We start from the raw sequence: 24,974 nt of genomic DNA, 5'->3' as shown, positions 1-24,974 counted from the left end.
CAGCAGCCCAAAAGTCCACCTGGATCACCTGCGTCAGCTGTTTGAACGTCTGAAAGAGTACGGGCTACTAGTTAACACTTCAAAGTGTAATCTTGGCCAATCGGAGATTACGTTCCTCGGCTATCAAGTCTCTGCAGCTGGAACTAAGCCTCTGGGATCTAAAGTAGAAGCCATACAGAACTTCACACCACCGAAGACCGTCAAGGAGCTTCAGCGTTTCCTCGGTATGCTCAACTTCTACCGACGCTTCATACCGAATGCCGCTAAGATCCAAGCACCGCTCACCAGTATTCTTGCTGGCCCTCGGATCAAAGGTGCACAGCCTATTACTTTGACGCCGGAAATGCTGAAATCGTTTGAAGACTGTAAGACTTCTCTGTCGCAAGCCACTCAGCTCATTCATCCAGACCCTTCTGCTGAACTTGCCATAGTCACGGACGCTTCTGACGTAGCTATAGGAGCCGTGCTACAGCAACTCAAGGATCGAGTCTGGCAACCCTTGGCTTTCTTCTCTCACAAACTGAGCGCCTCCCAGAAGAAGTACAGCCCGTACGATCGAGAGTTACTTGCAGTATACGAAGCCATCAAGTACTTCAGACATATGGTTGAAGCCAGAACCTTCACTGTGTTTACGGATCACAAGCCACTCACATTCGCATTCTCGCTTAACAGAGACAAGTGTTCGCCTAGACAATTCAGATACCTTGACTTCATCTCACAGTTCACCACCGACATAAGGTTCATTCCTGGGCGCGACAACGTCGTCGCCGACGCCTTATCACGGATCGAAGAAGTAGCTTGCGCCGTGGACTACGAGTCTCTTGCACGTTCTCAGGAGAGTGATCCAGAGCTGCAAGAGCTTCTCAAGCATGGAACAGCCTTGAGACTGCAAAAAGTTGCCACTGAGGCGAGAAACACGCCTGTCTACTGCGACACGTCTCTGCCATCTCTTCGTCCGTACATTACGCCCGAGTTCCGCAAGCAAGTCTTTGATGTGCTACACGAATTACACCACCCAGGAAGATCAGCTACTGTGCGACTGGTGACACAAAGATTTGTTTGGCCAGGGATTCGCAGGGACTGTAGAGAGTGGTCTAGGCAATGCCTAAAATGCCAGAAAAGCAAAGTTTCTCGACACACTACCTCTCCTCTATCCTCTTTTCTTCCACCTTCCTCGAGGTTCTCTCATATACACCTCGACATCGTAGGGCCATTACCTTTGTCATGTGATTACAGGTACCTCCTCACTGTCATAGACAGGTTTACTCGGTGGCCTGAAGCGTATCCGCTGAGGGACATCACCGCGGAGACCTGTGCTGCTGCCCTCGTGTCTGGCTGGATTGCCAGATTCGGTTGTCCTGAGCGGGTAACCACAGACCGTGGTCGCCAGTTTGAGAGCCACCTGTTCCAGGCCCTCACTTCTCTGGTTGGTGCGCGCCATCTCCGCACCACAGCCTACCACCCAGCGGCCAACGGTATCGTTGAGCGACTCCACCGCCAGCTCAAGGCAGCGATCATGTGCCACGCTCCAGCTTCACAGTGGACTGAAGCACTACCACTGGTTCTTCTAGGCATGCGTAGTGCCTGGAAGGAAGACCTCCAGTCTTCCCCTGCCGAACTGGTGTACGGCGAAGCACTTCGTCTACCCGGTCAGTTCCTGTGCCCCAAGGACGACTACCTCGCAGCTGACGTCACCCAGTACGCGACTCGTCTTCGCGCGTGCATGGCGAAGCTTGCTCCTCGTCCTACCACCTGGCACTCCACTTCGGCCTTCTACGTTCCACGCGATCTCCACACCTCTTCCCACGTCTTCGTTCGTCAAGATCGCGTGAGAGGCGCCCTGGAGCCACCGTACGCTGGACCCTACAAGGTTCTCAGCCGACAACCTAAATACTTCACCTTGGACGTCAACGCCAAGAATGTCAATGTCTCCATTGACCGGCTCAAGGCAGCGTATGAGTCTAAAGAAGTTCAGAGAACGGCTCAACCTGCCGAAGAAGACGTCATGCGGACTTCCAGTGGTCGAAGAGTCCGGCTGCCTGATTTTTATCGACCGTAGTCACGGTCTGCGGAGGGGAGTACTGTGGCGGCCATCCGCCACATTCCTAACTTGGACCACCGCCTTAGATTTCGGAGCGATCCGCTTCCGCCTATGAGATTGGGCCAACCCCGACTTGACGGAACGTGAACGAATCGTTGGCGCATGCGTGCTGCGGCCGTCACAATACATCTGCGTCACTCGCACACCCGTGAAGACGTATGCTGCCGTCTCGCTTCAACGCCGGTCACCGATCTCCGCTCACTCATCGCCGTTGAAGAGATTTGAAATATGTCGTCGTGACACTTCTTCCGCGATCGCTGTGCTCTCAACGTTTAACCTTTGGCGTGCTATTGAGCCGCGCAAAACTGCACCCCTCAACTGCTACGGTTTTCAAATGATGTTTCAAAATGACAAAGTAGTCTTGTCTTAGATCTGAGACATAGCAGTTGACAGAGGTTGCACAGATCTGAGACAAAGCATAGGAGAGGTTAAATAATTTTATTGCTATTGTATCCTAATCAATCCCTTGCTATTCCTGTTGTTAAATATAATTTCCAATCCGCTAATAACATTCTTCCTTCTACCGTGTTCTTCCTACCTTTATTTCCTGACTCGAACTGCCTAACAGTAATCTTAACGATTAAGAATCGGAATAGGATTCCGAGTAAAATATATGGTGGGTCGTTGGCAAATAACCCCCATATCGTGAACACTTTCAGGAGGTCTTCCGCCCTACCTTGACTACAGCCACCACCACGCCTGAGCCACCGCAGCACACCTCTACTCCACCTAGGCTGCTCGACATCAATGTGGAACCACCATCACACGACGAAGTGACCAAAGCTATCCTGTCCCTCAAGATTGGCAAGGCCCCAGGACTCGACCTTATCACCGCAGAAATGCTGAGAGTCGACGTAAACTCCGCCGCCGACGTTCTGACACCTCTCATCGAAAACATCTGGATGGAAGAGGAACTCCCAGACGACTGGAATAAGGGGCTTTTAATTACTGTGCCAAAGAAAGGGGACCTAAGCCAGTGTAGCAATTGGAGAGGTATCACTTTGCTCTCGATACCGTCAAAGGTTTTCTGCAAGATTATCTTGGATAGGTTATCGGGGGCCGTTGAACCTCTTTTGCGGAGGGAACAGGCTGGCTTCCGCCCGAACCGCTCGTGCACCGACCAGATCAATACTTTGCGTATCATTTTGGAGCAGGCATCAGAATGGCAAAGGGAAGTCTACCTAACCTTTGTAGACTTTGAAAAAGCCTTTGATACGCTGAAGTGGGCAAGTATATGGTCGCGACTCGCTGACATTGGTGTCCCGCCGAAAATCATCGACCTACTGAAGGCCATCTACAGGAAATATTCTTGTACGGTGACTCACGACGGCCTCATCTCCGAAGACATCGAGGTGCATGCGGGCGTCCGGCAAGGCTGCCTGCTTTCGCCCCTTCTCTTTCTGGTTGTCTTGGATGGAGTCATGAATCGCGCATATCAAGACCAACGGCGTGGAATAGAGTGGGGTATAATCGGAGTCTTAGAGGACTTAGATTATGCCGATGACCTCTGTTTGCTGAGCCACACGCATCACGATATGCAGTCCAAACTTGATGACCTACATCGAGAAGCGGGTATCACAGGGCTCAAAATTAACTGCCGGAAGACCCAAGAGATGCGATCTGGTGTGAGAAATTGCACGCCATTACGGATTGGTGCAGAGGATGTGGCACGAGTCCACAATTTCACCTACCTCGGGAGCGTCGTGTCAGAAACTGGAGGTACCGAAGAGGACATCACTTCGCGCATTGCCAAGGCCAGAGCTACCTTCGCACAACTTCGCCCCATATGGCAGTCACGGAAATTGACCCGAAGGGTCAAGATCAAAATATTCGGGTCCAACGTTAAATCCGTTCTGCTCTATGGGTGTGAAACGTGGAAGGTCACCAAGGTTATCTCGCACCAGCTGCAGGTCTTCATCAACCGCTGCCTTCGCCGAATTCTCGGCATATACTGGCCCGAGAAAATCTCCAACGTCGAGCTATTGGAACGCTGCCACGAAATTCCGATCGACCAGCAGATCAAGCGCCGCAAGTGGAACTGGATTGGCCACACTCTCCGAAGGGACCCCGATCACATCCCTAAGCAGGCTCTGGATTGGAATCCCCAAGGAAAACGCAAACGTGGTCGACCCAGGCAAACTTGGCGGCGCACTGTAGCGGACGAGGCGAAGAAGATCGGCAAAACCTGGAGCGAGATCAAGCGAGAAGCTCAAGACCGAACGAGATGGAGGACTGTTGTGGACGCCCTCTGCCCCATCTAGGGGACATAGGACCATAAGTCAAGTAAGTCAAAGTAGCCAAAAAGGTTGACAACACAATAAACCTTATTCCAATCGTAACAAAGACGTCTTGCGAACTTTTTGGCTACTTTGAGTGTCACGAACTATTTGACGCTGACTGTACAATTCCCAGTTAGCTCACAAATGTAACCAATGCATCCAGCAATCCCAATTTTCAGAGATCCCAAAGGATTTCTCTGTCAGAGGCAAATTGTGCACACTGCGCATTCGGGCATTAGAATTGCACAATCTGTTAGGCACTAAGCAGGTACCTACTACTAATCTGGGTAGATTGGAGACTGTATGAATTTCGATTGTTTTGCCTATCAAAGATACTTTGGTTGCTATTTTAAAACTTTTGTTTTATTTTTTGTATGAAAATTATCAACAAGTTAAATTACAGAATTAGTAGGTGGTCATCGGATTTGTTATCTTGTTGAATTGAGTTGATTAAGGTCACTTAATAATTAGGGAGTGATGGTGAAAACGGGCATTAAACTTCTGAATATACTTAAGCCCGTTTTCACCATAAATCCCTAATTTTTAAGTGACCCCTTTGAAAACAAAATTCCTTTTTTCCATTTAATATGTTACCACAGGGGTCACTTAAAAGTTAGGGATGGATGGTGAAAACGGGCATTAATAGTACTTTACTTCCCAAGATGTAAACAGAGAAATAAGTAATTACATAATTATTTTAGTCTGATGAGTAATAATTCTCTCTATAAATACAATCGCCACGTGTATCAATAAAGTACCTCTTGGATATTCAACGCATGTTGAACGACATTTTTCGTAACTTGTCGCTATATTTTACTCCTAATGTACCCATCGTTACACTATGAACAGCTTAGGGTTAGAGATAATGGCTACTGCCTTTTTATTCATAACATATAAACCTCTCATTTATGTAGATACTAGCTTTCAGCCCGCGGCTTCGCCCGCGTGGAATTTTGTCTGTCACAGAAAAATCGGGATCAAAACTATCCTATGTCCTTCCCCGGGACTCAAACTATCTCTATGCCAAATTTCATCAAAATCGGTTCAGTGGTTTAGGCGTGAAAGCGAGACAGACAGACAGAGTTACTTTCGCATTTATAATATTAAGTATAGATTCCTCTTTTCTTTGCAAATACAATGCTCAGTCAATACGTAACACTTCACCGATTTACCGACTTTTTCAAATAAAAAAGCATTCTCGTTTCTTTTTTCAAATACAGCACATCACACACTCGTATGCGACAAACAACGCTAATCTGCGGCAGTAGGGATGTGACCATAACCACAATCCCGATCCGTGTGTATCCGTTACGTCCCGGGTTTCGGTTATCCCGGGGGATTTAGAAATGATGTGGACGTGATGTGTTGTGTTGTGACTATTATTTCCTCCTTTAGTTGGTTGATTGATGTTAGCGCCATTTATTTAGGTTGTCCATTAATAGTGGCCTATTTTGATAGAGGCTGTGAAGATAGATACGTAATTCCAAGTAAACATTAGTGCGATGGATTCTAAAAGTAGACACAAATTTCTTGCTTAAATAATTATAGGTAAGATGTGATATTATATGCTGATGCTTATTGTTTCGACGTGCTTTTTATAATATAAGTAGCAAGACGAACCAATAATTAGTACAGAATTATGATATCGCCTTTTTCGCACCTTATAAGGTCGACAGCATAATCAACCTATACATTTTTTATTGCAAAATATCTTGTATTACAACGAGATAAGACACCACTATACTTAACTTGATGTACTGTCGTTCATTCGTGACTTTATTTAACGGTATCAATCGATAAAATAACACAGCGGTTCTAAAATCGAAGACCCTGTAACAATTTGACCATTTGAGCCTAAAGTTTAGAGTTTGTGGCCTAAACTATTTAACTGTAATTCTATTAGTTAAGTATACACTTTAATTAAGCTTCCAGCCATCTTGTTAGACTTACAAAGTTGCACGAATACTATGCTATAAATAGAATAAGTGCTAAGCTGTAAATGCGAATTCGTTGCGAAATAGACCATCAAGTTTCAAAAAAGAGAAATAAGATCCTTTATGGTTACATCTTATGTCACCATGACAGGTGAAATGACTGCCCGTTACTGTAAGGGTCGTTTTAGTATTAACCGTAAGATTTTATTGGATCTCTTATCTTTAAAGTGGGTTTTTGTTGTAAAGCATTTTTAAACTAAAACCAATACACGCGAGTATATTGTGTAATAATAAATAAAGAACCTAAGTTAATAATAATCTAAAGTTAATACACATTTACCAAAATTTCGTTTTCTTAGAGTTAAGAAATTTAATAAAGTTATGAATAGGTAAACTTATAAAATTTTATTTTTAAAATGTTCTTGGCCATTTAATTTTTTATTGAATTTTTCATAAGTAGATAATAATAATGTTTATTATAATCAACAAGTCTAATATAATTTTATCCATAGAACTCTTACCTTTTTCCTTACAAAAAAAAATCCGGAACTTATTTTAACTTACGCATAAAAACAGGAATAAAAACCGACACAATAACAACGTCGCATCCCCATTATATCGAAAGCGACACCCTTAATACCGCACCTGTCTACGTATACGAAAGATACGTTGTGGATTGTAATCCCGCGAATGATACATGCACGCCGGATTAACGGGCTGAACGCGGGATGTCTTTGCCTTGCTCACTCAATGCTCAGTTTACTCTGTGCGCCGGGAGAGAGCGTACGTGTCGCGCCAAAATTTCCCGCCATTTTCACGCGAAAAGAGGTTCGCGCTTTAAAAGTTTAAACCTCATTTTGAAAATAAAACTTTTAAAAATAAGTTTGTGTTTGGAGTTTGGACTGAGTGGAATAGGCAATAGTGTAAAATAACATACAATTTAAGTGGACTTTTAAAAAGAATAGTGTATATTGAAGTAGATTGAAGTAATTTAGTTTTAAACAGTGAATGAACTTTAGTATCTTCAAATTATAGTGAAATAGAGTATTGTGTGCGAAACAATTTGTTAGATCAAAATATAAAACTTTGTCATAATTATGTAGAGATTATTAAAAATAACAGTGGCCGCGTAATATTTATGAATAAGTGATAATAAACAGTCAAAAAGTATAACAAAATAGTCTCAAAAGTGTAAAAAGGTGGACAATACATCAATATAATGAGTTTAGTCAAAAAATCATCAACTTGGAGTGAAGTTGTGGATCTGAAATGAACAGATTGGACCACTCGTCTAAACACGACAGAGAGGACGATAACAATGGCAGAGGGAACTGTACGAAGCAAAACAAAATATTGGGTAAGTTATTATAATAATGATAACAAAATACTAGCTTTAGCCCGCTGCTTCTCGTGAAATTTTGTCTGTCTCAGAAAAACTTTATCGCGCGCATCACTGCTTCAAAAACGGGATAAAAACTATCCTATGTCCTTTCCCAGTACTCATATACAAAACGTCAAAATAGGTTTAGTGCTGTAGGGATGAAAGCTTAACAGACAGAGTTACTTTCGCATTTATAATATTAGCAGGGATAAAAACTATCCATGTCTTTTCCCGGGACTCAAACTATGTATCTCTATACCAAACAAAAAAATCGGTTCAGTGGTTTAGACATAAAAGCGTAACAGACAGATTTACTTTCGCATTATAATATTAGCAGGGATAAAAACTATCCTATGTCCTTTCCAGGGACTACCAGGGACAGTTTAGCGAAGAAAACGTAACAGACAGACAGACAAAGTTACTTTCGCATTTGTAATATTAGTTGGGATAATCCTATAACAATAAACGCAGAAGTTTAGAAGGATGTATGTTGGTATTCCTTGACCCAAATACTACGGGATTTTGATGGATGTGCATCACGATAGCTAGATATTACACTGGACCGGAAAGAATAAGAGTCGGGTAAGGCAGTGGACGTCCTGTGGCTGAGATGATGATGATGAAGGCTCTATGAAACAAACCATATCAAAAAAACTTATTTTACATTTATAATATCCTGAAATTAATTTAGTCTTCATTTAATAAAGCTAGGTAGATAATATTGAAGATCTTCTAACCGACCCTTTTTCGGCTTTTTCCTTTTGGTCCAGAGTAAGTATAAGTTTTACGCGACAACATTTAAGGCAGGGCTAAAAAATAGTGCTACAAAATTTTAAAAAGCAGCTACATTTTAATTTTACCTCAAGCAGCGTACTTTCCTCTAACTTAATTGCCAACGTCCTGCTCTTGGTTAGTTTTTAACCGAGATCCTGGGATCTAGTTAAAAACTAGCCAAGAGCAGGATCCTAGGGGATCGAGTTAATAATTATTTTAACTTTCTCGGACTCATCACACTAACTACTCGTAAACCCTAGCTGGATTATAATGCAGATAGAGTTGTTCAAAGATGCTACGCAATCCATAAAATAACATAGCTATGCTCATCCGATTTATTTATAGTGGTAGTTAATTAATGGAACGATCAGAAACTTGACTGATGTTGAAAAAGCAAGGCTTGTATATTTTAGTTATTTTCATAGTATTATCACAGAATAATAATAAGTACTACGTACAGAAGTTTTACTTCGCGAAGGTATTTAAAAAAATGTATGCTCAATGTCATTAACAATATGGTGTAATTTAGCTTGTCTCAAGAGTCAAGCAAGTTTGTCAGAAGTTTTGTTGACAAACGTCAGTGATCGGTACTGCGCCGAAGCTATAGGGCTGACTTCGGTAAAATGATGTGACGTGAGGTGCCAATCTGCAGAAAATGGCGGAGGAAATACATGATTTAGCATGAATTATCATGAATAATATTAACTACTTATTTACCTCTCAGTGTCTTCAGGCAACTTAAAAAAGTACATTCTGTGTTTTTATTATTATTTAGGCAGTTAAATACTACACCATTTTTCTGGGGGCACGGTAGTGCCCCCACCAAGTCGAGCAAAAAAGCGGCACGGCCGTACCATCCTTTTCTCGAAGCAATTCAGGCCATTTTCGACCGCCTGTAACTTCGTTGTGGATAAAACTAGAAGGCTGAATTTTCATTAGCTATGCAGGCATTGTAAAGACACGGTATATTTAAAATTTCATTCAATTTGAACCAGTAGTTTAAGAATTATAACGGGTCAAAGTTACTTAATTTTGTCACTCACTGACTCACTGACTCACTGACTCACTGACTGACTCACCAAAATTCTAAGGCACTTCTAGCAGACCTAGAAGCTTCAAATTTGGAATATAAGTAGTGTTTGGTGTATGAATCAAGGAAAAACTAAAATATTTGGGGGCACGGTAGTGCAACCGCCAAGTCGAGTAAAATTTTTCATTTTCGGTCCAGTTTTCTAGATACATAACTGCTGTCTACAAAATACAAAAAGAAATTAGATTTGGGGGCACGGTAGTGCAACCGCCAAGTCGAGTAAAATTTTTCAATTTCGGTCCAGTTTTCTAGATACATAACTGCTGTCTACAAAATACAAAAAGAAATGAGATCCCATCAAAAACAATACTTGTCAAAAAAACCAAGTCTCGCAACTCAGTTGTTCTACGGTAAAAAGTTGTGAGATCCATGTAATACCAAGTCCAGGCCAGGAAATCTTTAACGTTTTACATAATTATATTGACTTGGCCATCGCATGAAAACACGTGTAAATTAAATTATTTAGTGCGATGGCCAAGTCAATATATTTATGTAAAACGTTAAAGATTTCCTGGCCTGGACTTGGTATTACATGGATCTCACAACTTTTTACCGTAGAACAACTGAGTTGCGAGACTTGGTTTTTTTGACAAGTATTGTTTTTGATGGGATATTTTTTTCCATCATACACAAGAATACGCGTGCGTGAGTCAATGTTCGCTCGTATGTGAGGCCTTGTCGAATAGTACTCTTGTAGGGGGCAATCGTGCGTTTTTTGTTTTCGATGTAAACTCGCGGAGATGAACAGGCCTGGTATTATGTCTTATGGTCTTTTACTGTGGGGCTCAGCAGCAGACATAGAATTAACTACCTTTTTTTATTTACTATATTTTGACGTTCATAAGTGCCACCAGTAGTCTAAATCGAATAAGATATTTTTGATTTTGATTTTGAACATAAGTATGAGATTTCACCTGTGTAATATTAACAGATTCGACTGATCTCACAAAGAACTGCAATACCTATAATATTTTTACCGTTATCGAGTCTTTATTTATTTATTTCAATAGATTCTTCAACAGTTAATTACAACATCTTTATAAGAATAGGTTCATGATCAATGTAATAACTTCTTACCTGTATGTCTTCTCGAGCTAGGAATAAATACGAGGCACTATCGGCTATGAAATATTAAAAAGCGGCAATTACCTCAAGAGGCACGCCTAACTTAATTGCCGCGTCGCTCTCGGCAATTTCTTTTAGCAGACATCCTAGCTGGAAATATAAAAAATATTATTTTAGCTGAGTTCTGGCAGAGGACTGTATTATTTCAGAAAAAAACATCTTATCTTTCAGTGTTATTTATAAGAAGTATTTGTTCAACTTTATCATAATTGGAAACTTCAAGTAGTACAACCCAAAAAATTACAGGTAAACCCCAATAAGTAGGTATAGACACCTAAATATGTATTTTTTTTCTATTACACGGAATTCTTTTCATCAAAAACTTATAGTAAGCAGTTTAAGAGCGTTTACGCCGTTTGGCGCAAAAACAGTACTTTTTCAACTCGTTACAATCATTAACCAGTTATATTACAAATATGTTATAGGCATAAATAATTAGGCAATTTCCTAGTCTAAATAGTTAGTTGAGAAAATATTTCGATTAGTATAGTATTTAGGAATTCTATCAAGATAAGTCCACACAGGTTTTCTAAATTTCCACTTTAGCGTCAGTTTACAAGCTGAAATTCTTATAAAAATACTGTGAAAACGATTTAATAAACATTTATATCCTATAGCATAGATCCTTGGGCAAATAGTTAGTTGAGAAAATTTTTAGATTTAAGCATTTTACAATAAGAAATCACAAATTCAAAAAACGTAAAATACCCAGAAATCAAAGTGATTTTTCACCAATATTCTTCCTTAATTCAACACAAAAATAGCTTAATATGATAGAAGACTATCTTATCTAAAATATTTATATTGAAATGTTAAATAATTCATTGTAATTTTTTTTCTATGAGTATTTGAAAACTACTATAAATCGCCGCGCACGAATCGTTCAAATTCAGTCCGCCTCGAGGCGTTCCAGAGTGAGGTCACGTCGCTCCGTGCTCTGCTGACATGTGTCACGCGTACGTTGATCTTTGACAGATAGCTGGACGTTTATAGTGTATCCGCAAAATCTTGGTGGTAGATTTTGCGATCACTTGGTAATTAAAATATTTTATTGTTATTTTTCATTACAGTCGATGTAGTCTATTTTTACAACAAATTCTATTTCAGACGTAATGAAAAATAAAATTAAGTTATTTTTAGCGATGAAACGAAAACGAATGACGAAAATTTGGAACAGCAAGTTATGTATGTATGTTACGGTCAAAGTGATAAATGTGAAAATTATGAATAATCGCCGGTTATTATGAATTATTACCGCATGATTTGGTAAATGTGATTAATATGAGGTCATTTATGTGTATATAAAACTAAATAGGCGGCTTAGGGGTGGCCCAAGGGCCCAAGGGCCACCCCCGCCGCACCTTAACCTATTTTTCACTTTAAATCAAAACATTATGTTATAGGCATCATGGAAAAGTAATATTAAGCAAGAAACATTCCAAACTCATTATGCCAAATTATATTAATATATGATATCAGAACGTTCAAAAGTTTGGCTGTACACGAGCACGTACACAAGATGTTGTTCTCTTTTATGAAATTTGTTAGTACTGAGGTTGAATTATTAAATAATCACTGTTAAATGTGATTAATTTATCACTTTTACCGCGACTGTCGGTAATTATTCATAATAACCGGTTATTATTAATAATTTTCAATTTATCACATTAACCGTAACATAAACACTACCCTCAAAAGGGTAGAACACTGATTTTCAGCTTTTGCTGGAGAACGCATGAAGCGTACAGGTACGGAATGAACCCGCTCGCTTTCGGAAACAATATCTACATTAGTATAAAATACAATTCTTATGAGACAAATAATCTTATGGTATAGTGTGCTTACTCTCTGTGAAAGTGTTCTTTCACAGAAAGAAGCAGTGGAAAGGGGGAGCGAGAGGCCTCAGCCGACACTCCGGTTATCCGCCGCCGACACCCTGGGCGCAAGAGGACAGCTTATGGTCTCCAACTGTCCCTTCCTAACAGGCCTCGGTCGCTAGACATGGAGGTGTCTGGTGGCGGCTAAGGACGAATGCTACAGGCAACAGCCAATGGCGATGTCCCGCGTTCCCTCATATCACTCATATGGATCATGGCAGAAACAGTTAGGTTTTTAGTGGGTGTAGGGGCTACCCACCTTCTAGTAGGAAGAACCCCACATAACCCACTAGCTGCCCCCGCAGCTGGTGGGTATGAAATGTTATGCATTTTCCGAATAAAAAAAAGAATAGTTAACAGGAAAAGTTTGTCTTGAATAGAACCGATTTGAAAAAATCTCTCACCATTAAAATTCAATTTTTTTTCTGCTGAACATAGGCTGCATAAAATATTCTCAAAATAGTAAAAAAAACTTTGATAATTTACTATTTGATAAATGATTTACGTATTTATTATTTATTAGGACTAATGTATACCATGATTTATAATTATGGAGTCAGTGTTGGAAGATTTGAAGATTTTATAGTTTCCTTGAGGTGTCACTTGACAGCCTGGCACACTTTTACGATGGTGGATCAAAGTATTTTGGTTTGACTATAGAGCGTGAGAACACGCACACAGTCACAATTATTTTAGTGTGAATAAAAATAGCATCGAAATTACCTAAACTTGACATGCCACGCTAGACGTAAACGCTCTTAAGCACTGGACAAGTTGTAACAAAAAAATGATGTGCTAGTTAAGTACCAAAAATAATGAAAACACATCCATATTGAGCTATTTTTCAAAGATTCAAAGATTATTTATTCACCGAGATAATGTGGTACAATAAAATATGTGGTCTTAAATTAAAAAGAGGTGCAGCTTATCTCACCAGCGTAGCTGGCATGTGAATTTGTGCATAAAAATCATTATTATAAATTACAATTACAATTATAATTATTATATAGCTATGTCAATAAATTCAATTAGTTATTCAATAATATTAATTATAATAATCTTACTTCAATAAATTAAATTAGATGTCAAATTGTTTATATTATTGTCAATTGTTTTATTATTGTCATTCAGCACAGCTTGTGTAGTCGTACATCAAGTCTTTGATGAAAGATGAAACTATTTTATCTTCCACTTTCAAGAAATTATCTTTCCAAAAACCTTTGACATACAGAACGTAGGTGAACTTACTGTAAAGTTTGACCAAAACTTGTCAGAACCCGCATTCATTAGTTTCAGTCTTACAAAACATGAAAGTACAAATTACGTATAAGTTAAATTATAAAGCCTATATGGATATTATTTATACAAACGCTTCGTCTAAAGTGAGGCAAAAATCTTATGTCAAAACATTGTGAAAAATGTACAATCATAGGTAATTTTTTCGAAAGTGGGAGAGTTTTATCGTTATAAAATATTATTATTTGTTATTTAATAAGACATTTTACTTAATAAAACGGATTCGAGGTTTCAAGTGGACCAAGCTGAGTTGCACCACCTAACATTAACGGAAACCTATGGTAAAAGGTACCTATGACGATAACCGGTGCTTTTTGTATGAAGTTTGACAGATTTTTGACGTTGTCAAAGTTAAAGTAAGATGGTGCAACCCAGCTTAAAAATTACCTCAATTTTCAAGGGCTTTCTAGTAGGCTTTGTTAAATAAGATGTGAGTAAAAACTAGTCCAAGATAAGCTCCTTTACTAAATACCGTTACGAGGAAAACGTAGTTCTAATTGTATACAGGGTGATAAGAAACTCAATATAGCTGGAGAATCAATTTGCGTCTAATATATTGTGTGGTTGGGTTCAAAATAGAATGTACTCTCCTGTATGTTGAGGTATTTAAAATAATTTTCTCTGTGATATTTTAAGTGTTTAGAATATGACCGCCTAATTTGTTATAACATACCTACCATAATAAGCTAGAAGGTTTTTTTTTTACAGAAAATGGATAAGTATCTATACTTATAATAAATCTGTAGAGGTCAATTCTGTACATTAAATATATTTACAAAATAACTATCAGGGGGTGATTAGTGATCGATACTGATGCCAAAAATGAAATCAGTAAAATTTTTGTCTGTCTGTCTGTATGTTCCTTATAGAAACAGAAACTATTCGACGGATTTTAACGAAACTTGGTACAATTATTCTTCATACTCCTGGGCAGGTTATAGTATACTTAGAAATTCCCACGGGAATGGGAATTAGCGGGAAAATCCATTTATATGAAAAATCTAAAACCGCTTAAGTTAGACGCTTGAAATTTGGCATGCATGTACCTTAGTAAACTTAAAGCTTATTTACAACAGGATATTGCAAAATTCCCACGGGAACGGGGGTTAGCGGGAAAAAACATTTGTATGAAAAAATCTAAACCGCGTAAGATAGATGAAGGGGGTAAAACGGGATCCACGCGTACGAAGTCGCGGGCGGCCGCTAGTATTAAATAAAGTAGAATCTTTGAAATTTCACAAGAAATTGTCAAACTTACAAAAAGATTTTCGAGAAAATAACAGTTTGAACGGTGCCTATTGAAGAGCAGAAAACCATTAGATACTAGTACTTAGTTATGTAATTGTAAATACTTAACTGATACGATCCTCTAAACAGAAAAGCGGATTGATTAAAATTTCCTGGAAGTCCTTGTTAATTGTTTCTCAAATTAAATCTTCAAACTCCTAGTTGTGGCTGAAATTAAATTCATACACGTGGAAACCTACTTGAGTCAAAATAGAGTCGAAGTATGTTTACATCAAATCAAAAATATTTTATTCAATTTTGATCACTGGTGGCACTTACGAAAGTAACATACTACAGTAAAAAAAGATAAGAAAAAACTACAGGTCAAACTAGAGGTCGAACTACAACACAGGATCTATTTTATATTTATACCTCTAGCTGTGATTGACTGACAGCCTGCAGAATCGCTAAAATCAAGTGGCAGTGGGCGGGGCACATAGCTCGTAGAGCTGATGGCCGCTGGGGCAGGAAAGTTCTTGAGTGGCGACCACGAGCCGGAAGTCGTAGCGTGGGCAAGCCTCCCACTAGGTGGACCGACGACCTGGTGAAGGTCGCGGGAGGTGCCTGGATGCGAGCGGCGCAGGACCGGTCTTTGTGGAAATCCTTGGGGGAGGCCTTTGTCCAGCAGTGGACGTCTTTCGGCTGAAACGAACGAACGAACCTTAAGTTACCTGGACAGAGGTAGTGTTGTCGAAATTTTGCAGGACTATTCCCATCTCTCGTTCCAGCCGCTGCAACTCCTGTGTAGCTATTATCTACAGCTTGATCGCCAATGAAGACCCAACCAATGAAGGTCAAGTTTGTTCCGGTGAAAAGTTAAACTGTCATATGACCCTCAATAATTGCAGGTCAATGTCAAAGGAATTTGCGCCCGTAGTAATAAAAATCTCATGAAAGAATAACGAACGCCCTTTGTTTTCTGAATTAAAAAAAAATCCGGGAAACTTTTCGAGATTTTTCCGGGAATGTGCTCGGATCCGCTACGCAATTCCCTTTCCCATTTATCATAATTTCACTACTATATCGTTCGACGTTTACCCACCCTTATAAAATAATAAATGGATAAAGATATTACTAATGCATTGGATAAAGAATTTACCTTTGTACATCTCCATTATTTAATTTAATTTGATACATTACTGAAGTCAAAAGAAAACAAGATCAAATGCTTGGCTTGAAAGCTGCACTATTAAAGCGACTATTCTCTTTTGTAAAACAATATTTTATAAAGAAATAATGAAGTAGGTAGTTGCTCAAAGAAAATTCTAAGTGCTTAAAGTTGTAGTTCATGATAGTCGGAAAGTTGGGCTATACCAACCACCCTTAGTAGAAAGTTGTGCTTTTACAAAGAGCCCGTCAATTATTAAGATGGTTTTACAAACTTGGTGTTTGATAAAGATAGATAAAAACTACTTAAAACAGATTTATAGTACTAACTATTACAGGCGCGGATCCAGCCCTCAAAAAAGGTTGTGGGCACAGCCACCAAAAATTAGCAAGGTGAGAGTTGGATTGGAGTACGAACTCACTCATGAACAATCATGGACCTATGTTTTGAACAATTTTTTAATTTGATATTTTTTACATCATCAAATGAACGGCTGTGTTCCAATTCCAAATCACGCTCGATTTTTTAAAGGCTCATCAGTCAGCCGTTTTTTCTTTTATCTTATCAATAGATCATAATTAAAACAAGCAAATTAGGGTTGTGGGCATGCCCACAGTGCCCACAACGGTGGATCCGCGCCTGAAGTATTAGAAAGTTTTACATAGAAAATAAGAGTGAGGTAAATTGAAGAAAATATTAAATTGACACAGCTATTCTTGGATGCAGTCCAAAACTTCTGAATAGGTTTAAGGTTAAGGGGCTAGATTTTTGGTCTCTATTTCATTATAACTATTGGACATTTCTTTAAAAAGATTTCGTATCCAATATCGGACCAAGTAAGCGGTGTAATATCTGGCTCCTCTAAATTGACTAACATCTGTTTATAGCAATAACATTGGACATTTTACACCGCGACATCTAATCCCAAACTAAGCAAAGCTAATAATACAAGTACTTTATGGGTACAACCGTACCGGTAAGGTATAAGTATTCACTAGTAGGTACATTTACTTTTTTGTAAATGCCTAGAAAATGTGAGTTTGTATATCAATCACAAACTTAGTTAGTGCTTCGGATCAGCTTTTGAATTACACTGATATTTAACGGCCGATGGTATTGTAAAACGAAACAACCCTCTCTTATTCCTGAATTCTAATTCAATTATTACAATTCAAGTATCTTATGCCCGTTTTCACCATCAATCCCTAATTTTTAAGTGACCCCTAGCGTTTCGGTAACACATCATGAATTTTTTTTTCATAGGGGTCACTTAAAAATTAGGGATTGATGGAAAAAACGGGCATTAAAGTACCTTTAGTATTTAATAGTCTCTACTCTCTTGTTACAGAACTGGACTTGGATTACCTGGAGAGGGGGGGCGCAGGCACCCTGACGGTTGGGGGGGCTCCCAGCGTGGAGCCAAGTCCCGACAGCCTCGACCTCATCAAAGTGGTGCTCTTGGGCGCCCCAGCCGTGGGCAAGACTAGTATTATACAGGTAAAGTTACTAAATATTTTAAAGAAATGAATGATAGAGCTGATTGTCTTTTTTTGTTGCAGCTATTCAAATTCAAATTCAATATTGATCCCATAGTAAAATAATATGTTCCTATTCTAATCATAAGCACGAATAGTTTAAGCTCAATGTTAATAATAAACAGTAAATAAATTGGGATTGAGATCTAACTGAGTAAAGGTTTGACTTCTATATTATCAGCAAACAAAATTATTTAGAAGACTAATGCCCGTTTTCACCATCAATCCCAAATTTTTAAGTGACCCCTATGGTAACACTTAACAGGAATTTTGTTTTTATAGGGGTCACTTAAAATTAGGGATTGATGGTGAAAACGGGCATAAGATTATGTGCTCAAAATGTAAAAACAGAACCTTAGGATACCTACTAAGAAATAAGTTGGTTAGCCAAATAAGCTTTAATGTGACTGAAATAACGAAGCCACAAGCAGAAATAACAAAATAGAATAGTATAGAATATTGTTTATTATATCAAAATAGAATAGAATAAAATAAGCCTTTAATGGCTTTCAAAGTTTATTCTGTTTTAAGAAGTAGGCCTACATATGTAAGTATGTAAAAAAGTATGTTAGAGTGTCACAATATAAAAGAACCAATTTATACTGAGATCATGTAAAATTCACAATTAATTCCCTTTCAAAACTCCATCCCTTAGCTGACCACAACCATTTTAATCAAGTTCTTATTCCTAAAACCCTCTCTGACCGCAAACCACGCGAATTAACCGTATAATAACCTACGGAACCCTTTTTATTCATGTTGGACACGTAATTATCCCGGACCTAATACGTCCCTGTACCCGAAATTAGGGGAATGCCATCTCGAATTACGCTGAGGCCGTTAACAGGACTTCGGGGTATACAGGGTGTTTCAAAATTTTTGCACGTCTAAAGTAATACCTATGGTAACTTTATTGTTTGTTTAAAAATAATATTTTTGGTTATTTAAAAGACTAGTATTTATTACTAGTGTGTGCTGATTGAGATATTGCTTACAAAGTTATTGATAAATACAAACAATACTGTGACAGAATAGGGAGGATTTTACAATGGTATTTTAATATTAAAAAAATCTATGACGCACCGATATCTACAATGAAGTTGAAAACACAGAAAAATACATTAATAAATAAATTATCCAATGCACTTATTTAATTTTTAGAGTGGAGTACCTACTTACTTAGAATGTCTTTATATCTCTCAAAACTGTTAAAATTCTAGAAACTAAAAACAAAAATCAGACTACCTACATTTAAGTATCTAAAAATGTTGAACGATTTCGTTTTTCTCTCACCAGTTCAAATAAAAAACGCCTAAAATTCCACAGCCAAAAACCATGCGCTTCTGTATTCCAGGCGAGTAACATCAATGTTTTTGGGACAGAATGTCGAATGATTTCCACAGAACAAAATAGGATCGGATTTTTTCGCGCAAATCTGAACACCTGGTACCTATTACGTAGGTAAAATATTGGAATACATTTCTGGGATATTCATGGGCACAATGCCTGTTGTTTTAGTGAAAGGATATAACATATCTGTAAACCACCAGCTTTTGCACGGAATACTTTTCAACTGACACAGACGTCAAACCAAGTTTTTAATAAAATCAAACCTAAGAGAAAAACCTCTACGGAGGTTTTATGCATCGGCAACACTCCCCACCCTAGTGCTGGAACAGCACTCACTATCCAAGGATATTGGGGCGACGCGCGACGCTGACCTACGCCAAATTCCGGTCTTAGTTTTGACGTCCACGGTTCTGATGCGTCCGTCCTTTCCAGGATAGACCCGATGAACAATCCCTTTGGGCCATGTATTACGAGTAGAACTTGGGTCCACAACTAACACCAAGTCACCCACCTGCAACGGCACCTGCTCTGAGTTCCATTTTTTTCGTGGCAGCATGTCTGGCAAAACTTCTCGCACCCATCTTTTCCAGAACATGTCTGCTAAGCGTTGCGCCTTCCGCCACTGCTTCCTCAGATGCAAGTCGGTGTCATCGAATTCCCCGATACAAGGCAGATTTGAAGAGCTTCCTAAAAGAAAGTGATTCGGCGTTAACGACTCTACCGTTGACGGATCTACTGACACATGCGACAATGGGCGACTATTGACCATGTTCTCCACCTCAGCCATTAACGTCGATAGCGTTTCCTCTTTCAGGGTTCTCTCTCCGATGACAATTTTAAGCGACGTTTTTACAGTCCTGATCAAACGCTCCCACGCCCCACCCCAGTGGGGGCTAGCCGGAGGTATAAAATGCCAAGTCATGTTGTTGTTAACTCCCTCCCTTTTCAGATCTTCTTGGTCTAAGCCGGCAATGCTTCTAGCCAGTTCCTTTTCAGCGCCGCGAAGGTTAGTCCCGTTATCTGAAAACAGGTGACTAGGCCATCCACGACGGGCTGCCATTCTTCTTAGAGCCATTATTAGGGAGTCTGTAGACAGCGATGGGACTATCTCTATGTTCACTGCACGAACGGTTAAGCAGGTAAATAACACGCCATACCTTTTCTCGCGTCGCCTTCCTACAGCTACTTCCATGGGCCCGAAAAGGTCTAGGCCGCAGTAAGTAAATGGACGATTATGGTGCGCCAACCGAGCATGCGGCAAATCTCCCATACGTGGAATTCGTGGAGTGCATTTTCTTATTCTGCACAACATACACTGCGACACCACAGTTTTCACGGTAGGTCTTAAGTTAATAATCCAATATTTCTGCTTTAACTCATTGACGACGGTTTCTTGATTCCCATGAGCGGCCTTGACGTGATGGTGCCTCACAAGGAGGCGTGCCACTCTGTGTCTTCCATCCAGTATGACGGGCCTTTTCATCTCCAAGTTAACATCTTGTGCTGCGTCAATGCGACCTCCAACTCGAAGCAAACCCTGCTCATCTTCAAAGGGAGTTAAGGTAAGTAACCGGCTACTGCGATCTACACATTTTCCATTCCTTAATGCCGTGATCTCATCGCTAAAGGAGTCCATCTGCGCCTGTTTTATCAACAGAGATTCCGCTCGTCGCATCGTATCGCAATTCACATCACCGGTAAGTCCTCTGCACTTGTCAATAAACTTGAGTGCGACCGCCGTAGCCCTCACCAGGCGAAGCCAGGACGAAAAACGATGCGGGTCAGGCACAGGTAAGGCTTCAAGCGAATTTTCCATAACCATGACGTAACCCGACTGCATTTGTTCTGTTTCAGGTTGAACCATACCTGCAGGCCATGATGTTTCGACGTCGTACAGGAAAGAAGGCCCCGTAAACCATTCGCCGCGAAAACAGTCTAAGTTGAATGAATCTCTTGTAGCCAAATCTGCTATGTTCATTTTGGTTGGAACATGTCGCCACTCACTCACACGAGTAAGCTCATCAATTTCACCCAGTCGGTTCGCTTCAAAAACTTTATATTTCCGTGTGCTATTTCTTATCCAATGGATGACTGTGGTTGAATCAGACCAAAAGAAGCGCCGTTCAGGAGCAAGTCGATGCTCCTTCCCAATCGTGTCCGCCAATCTTGCGGCCAGGACAGCAGCTTGGAGTTCAGCTCGTGGCACAGTTATCGGCTTCACCGGCAGTACACGACATTTACTGGCTGAAAATGCAACACGAATTTTATCACCATCATTCCAACGCCAATACGCAACCGCGCTCATAGCCTTTGTAGAGGCATCGCTAAAAACATGAAGTTGAAGGTCGCTGAAGTTTTTACCACTCGCAGCACTATTTCCTCCGGCCTCTACGAAAGTTGGTGCGTCTGTTTGGCAGTGATTTGGTATAGGGCTCTCCACTAATGACATTTTTGCTACAGGAGCTTCAGTACTAGGGTCCATACTGTCGTCGGTCGTTCGGTGGACATTTACGTAGCATCTTGGGATACGAATCTGATTAATTACCTTCAGCATGTCGATCCATTGGCACCATCTTGTGTAAATGTCATCGGGTATCAAATCATCCCAACCGACGTTTATCCTCCAAGTATCCTGCAGCATAATTCTTCCTTGTATAGTGAAGGGCGACAAAAATCCTAAAACATCAAACACAGACATTATGACACGCAACATCAAACGTTTTGTAGGTTTGTCTTTACCATGAATGACACTCTCAGGAATCCGTTTCAAAGAGACATCAAAACCGAGTTCGTCTTCCTTCGGGTACCACATTAGGCCAAGAATACGCTCTCCTTGCAACTGTTCGTCTATTTTGAACTTGACAGCCACTGGACCTAAAGCCTCTTTTGGAATGCTGTCTAGCACGGCGCTGCTGTTGCTCGTCCAATTACGTATCTCGAACCCTCCCGCCTTATGTATCTCAATTAGAGGTTGCAAATATTCGATAATTTTCTATTTCGAATATTCGAATATTTTTCCAGTGATATTCGAATATTATTCGAATATTCGAATACTTTCAAAAAATAAAAAGTACTTAAAATACCAATATTTTTATGGCTGGTTTTATTGCTTTGGGAACTATATTTTAACTATTTAACAATATAGTTTTTAAAACAGTTATAAAATTCTCATCATCATCATCATTTCAGCCATATGACGTCCACTTCTGAACATAGGCCTCCCCCAATGACTTTCACAATGACCGGTTGGCAGCGGCCTGTATCCAGCGCCTTCCCGCTACCTATACGAGGTCCTCGGTCCACCTTGTGGGTGAACGTCACACGCTGTGCTTTTTGGTACGTGGCCTCCACTCCAGAACCTTGTCCATCAGTTCTGCGTACTATGTGATCTGCCCATTGCCATTTCAGCTTGCTGATCCGTCGGGCTATGTCAGCGACTTTAGTTCGTTTAAGAAAGAAGAAAGAAAGAAATATTCAGGATCTCCACATTTCTGATTCGATCTCGTAAAGAAACACCGAGCATAGCTCTCCCCATAGCACGCTGTGCAACTTTGAGCTTATTTGTAAGGCCTATTCTATTCTCGGTTGCCCAGTCAAGTTGGATTCGACGATTTACCTTTTTCTCGAAATTTGATCTACCTAGCCGAATCGTTTGTCAGAGGTAGACATACTTGTCAACAGTCTCCAGAATTGAGCTCCAACCGAAACATGGACGCTGGACAAAAGCTTCGTTTTGTACATGTTCATCCGAAGGCCTACCTGTTGGGAGACTCGATTAAGGTCTTCGAGCATTTTGCCGAGGTCTTCAAGCGATTCTGCCATGACCGCAATATCGTCAGCAAACCGCATCTGAGTGATGTATTTGCCATTGATAGTTATTTATGGCGAATCCTTTCCATTCAAGGAGCTTGAAAGCGCCTTCCAATGCAGCGGTCAACGGTTTCGGAGATATATATAACATATCCATACTTCACGCATCGCCGCAGAGGAATCGCCCTCGTGCTTTGCTCCTGTACTCGGACGGACCGACATGGTAGCGTTTCTGTACAGGCATTTTAGCACCTCGATATACCGATAGTCGGAGAGACTGCAGCAGTGCTTAAGTCTTGATCGAATCAAAGGCCTTCTCATAGTCCAAGAAGAGCACCACCACGCTTCTATCCCATGCCTCTGGCGTTGTTCCCTGAAGTAAGACGGAGCTAAAGAGTCTCTGAACGAGTATCGGTGTTCCACCTGCGTTCAGAAGCTCTGAGGTTATCCCGTTATCACCTGGTGCCTTGTTGTTCTTTAGCTGTTTGAGAGCCTTCCTAATCTCGTATAGGCTGATATACGGGATGTCTTTGGTATAGTGTCGCGTTAACCTAGCTCTTGCGTCTGTTCCTGAGCTATTAACAAATTTGGAGGTATATAGCTGTCCATAAATCTTTTCGATCTCACCCAAAACCTCGGCTTTTGTTGACGTTACCGTCTGCCGTCTTCAGCATCGTCAGCTGACTTTGCTCAATAGAGTTGTCTCTTTGAAGTTATTTGGAACTTTAGTTTTGCTCTATCGCCTCTTTTATACTATTTGTATCAAAGTTGCGAATAATAAAAATATGATTGAAAAAACAAAAAACACAACTACGTAAAAATGAACAGAAAAGACAGAAACAAGACAACTTAGTGTTCACAAATGCCGTCGAAAGCATCATGACTAGTTCTTTTAGCGGGTGATATGTATTTGATGCCTCCGACTGTATTTACAAACACTAAGTCGTCCTTTTACTATATTTTCTGTTTATTTTTGTAATATTCGAATATTCGAATACACGTAAATTTACTATTCGAATACTAATTTGAAATAAAAATTCGAATATTCGAATATTCGAATATTCGATTGCAATCCCTAATCTCAATCACATCTCTCACTACATTAATGGCACTTTCTTGGTCCGGCAGACTATCGATGTAGTCGTCCATATAGTGCGAATTGATTATTGCATCAACCGGTTTAGAACTCTCAAAACGCTTAGCGTTCTTGTTCTTAACAAATTGAGCTACAAATGGCGAGCAGTTAGCACCTAATATTAAAGATGTCATTACATACGTTTTAACGGATTCCTTGGGGTTACTTCTCCATAAAAATCGAAACGCTTGCTGATCCTCAGGCTTGATCTTCACTCTTAGAAACATGTCCTTGATGTCACCCGTCACTGCAATTTTATTTTCTCGGAACCGCAGCATGACACCAAACAGCGACAAGAGTAAATCTGGCCCTGTAAGCAAAAAGTCATTAAGACTAAACCCTTCAACTTTATCAGCAGCATCAAAAACTAGCCTTAATTTTTTCTTATTAGGGTTATCAACACCAAAATGTGGCAATACCCACGTCTTAGGTGTGAGAGCATCATCCTTTAGTTCCTCAGCGAAATCGTTTTCTAATAAGTGCTGGATTCTCTCCGCGTACCTAGATGCGAACCCTGTATCTTTCGTCATCTTACGCTCGATACCTTTTAGACGTCGCAATGCATTAGGGTAAGAGTCTGGCGTTTGACAGTTCCTGTCACGCCATGGTAAACCAACGTTCCAGCGACCGTCGACGAGTTCAGCGCTCTGCTCCAGCATTGCTTCAGCGCGCACGTCATCCGCATTTTGACGATGCTTACCCAAGACGCCCAATGAGTCCAAGGTGAATGAACGCCTGATCTCGTCGTGAATATCCTGCAACAGGTGATTTTCAGTGGGATAGTCTCCGCCCTCTGAAATAAAAAGAGTAACCTGGGGAGAGGAGCGGACCTCACGCGGTACATTAATGCTGCCATGCACGCACCAGCCCAAGGGAGTGAGTGTTGCCGAAG

At 40.2% G+C, this 24,974-nt stretch overlaps 1 protein-coding gene across 2 annotated transcripts in view; it reads left to right on the top strand.

Annotated features, from left to right (window-relative positions):
* Positions 1-24,974, top strand: part of LOC135082151 (ras-like protein family member 10B) — a 76,075-nt gene that overhangs the window by 38,071 nt on the left and 13,030 nt on the right. The window contains exons 1-2 of one of the 2 annotated variants that reach the window (XM_063976902.1): positions 7,480-7,671; positions 17,601-17,749. In XM_063976902.1, the coding sequence (XP_063832972.1) occupies positions 7,584-7,671; positions 17,601-17,749 (237 nt within the window). In that variant the 5' untranslated portion in view covers positions 7,480-7,583. Of the gene's footprint in view, positions 1-7,479; positions 7,672-17,600; positions 17,750-24,974 lie in introns of those variants that run through there. The other variant, XM_063976903.1, reaches the window with a different exon arrangement.

The sequence above is a fragment of the Ostrinia nubilalis genome, chromosome 21 (assembly GCF_963855985.1).
Source record: "Ostrinia nubilalis chromosome 21, ilOstNubi1.1, whole genome shotgun sequence".
In the NCBI taxonomy this organism is placed as follows: Eukaryota; Metazoa; Arthropoda; class Insecta; order Lepidoptera; family Crambidae; genus Ostrinia; species Ostrinia nubilalis.
The sequence above is the reverse complement of the archived record's forward strand: the minus strand, read 5'-3'. Positions and strand labels throughout refer to the sequence as shown.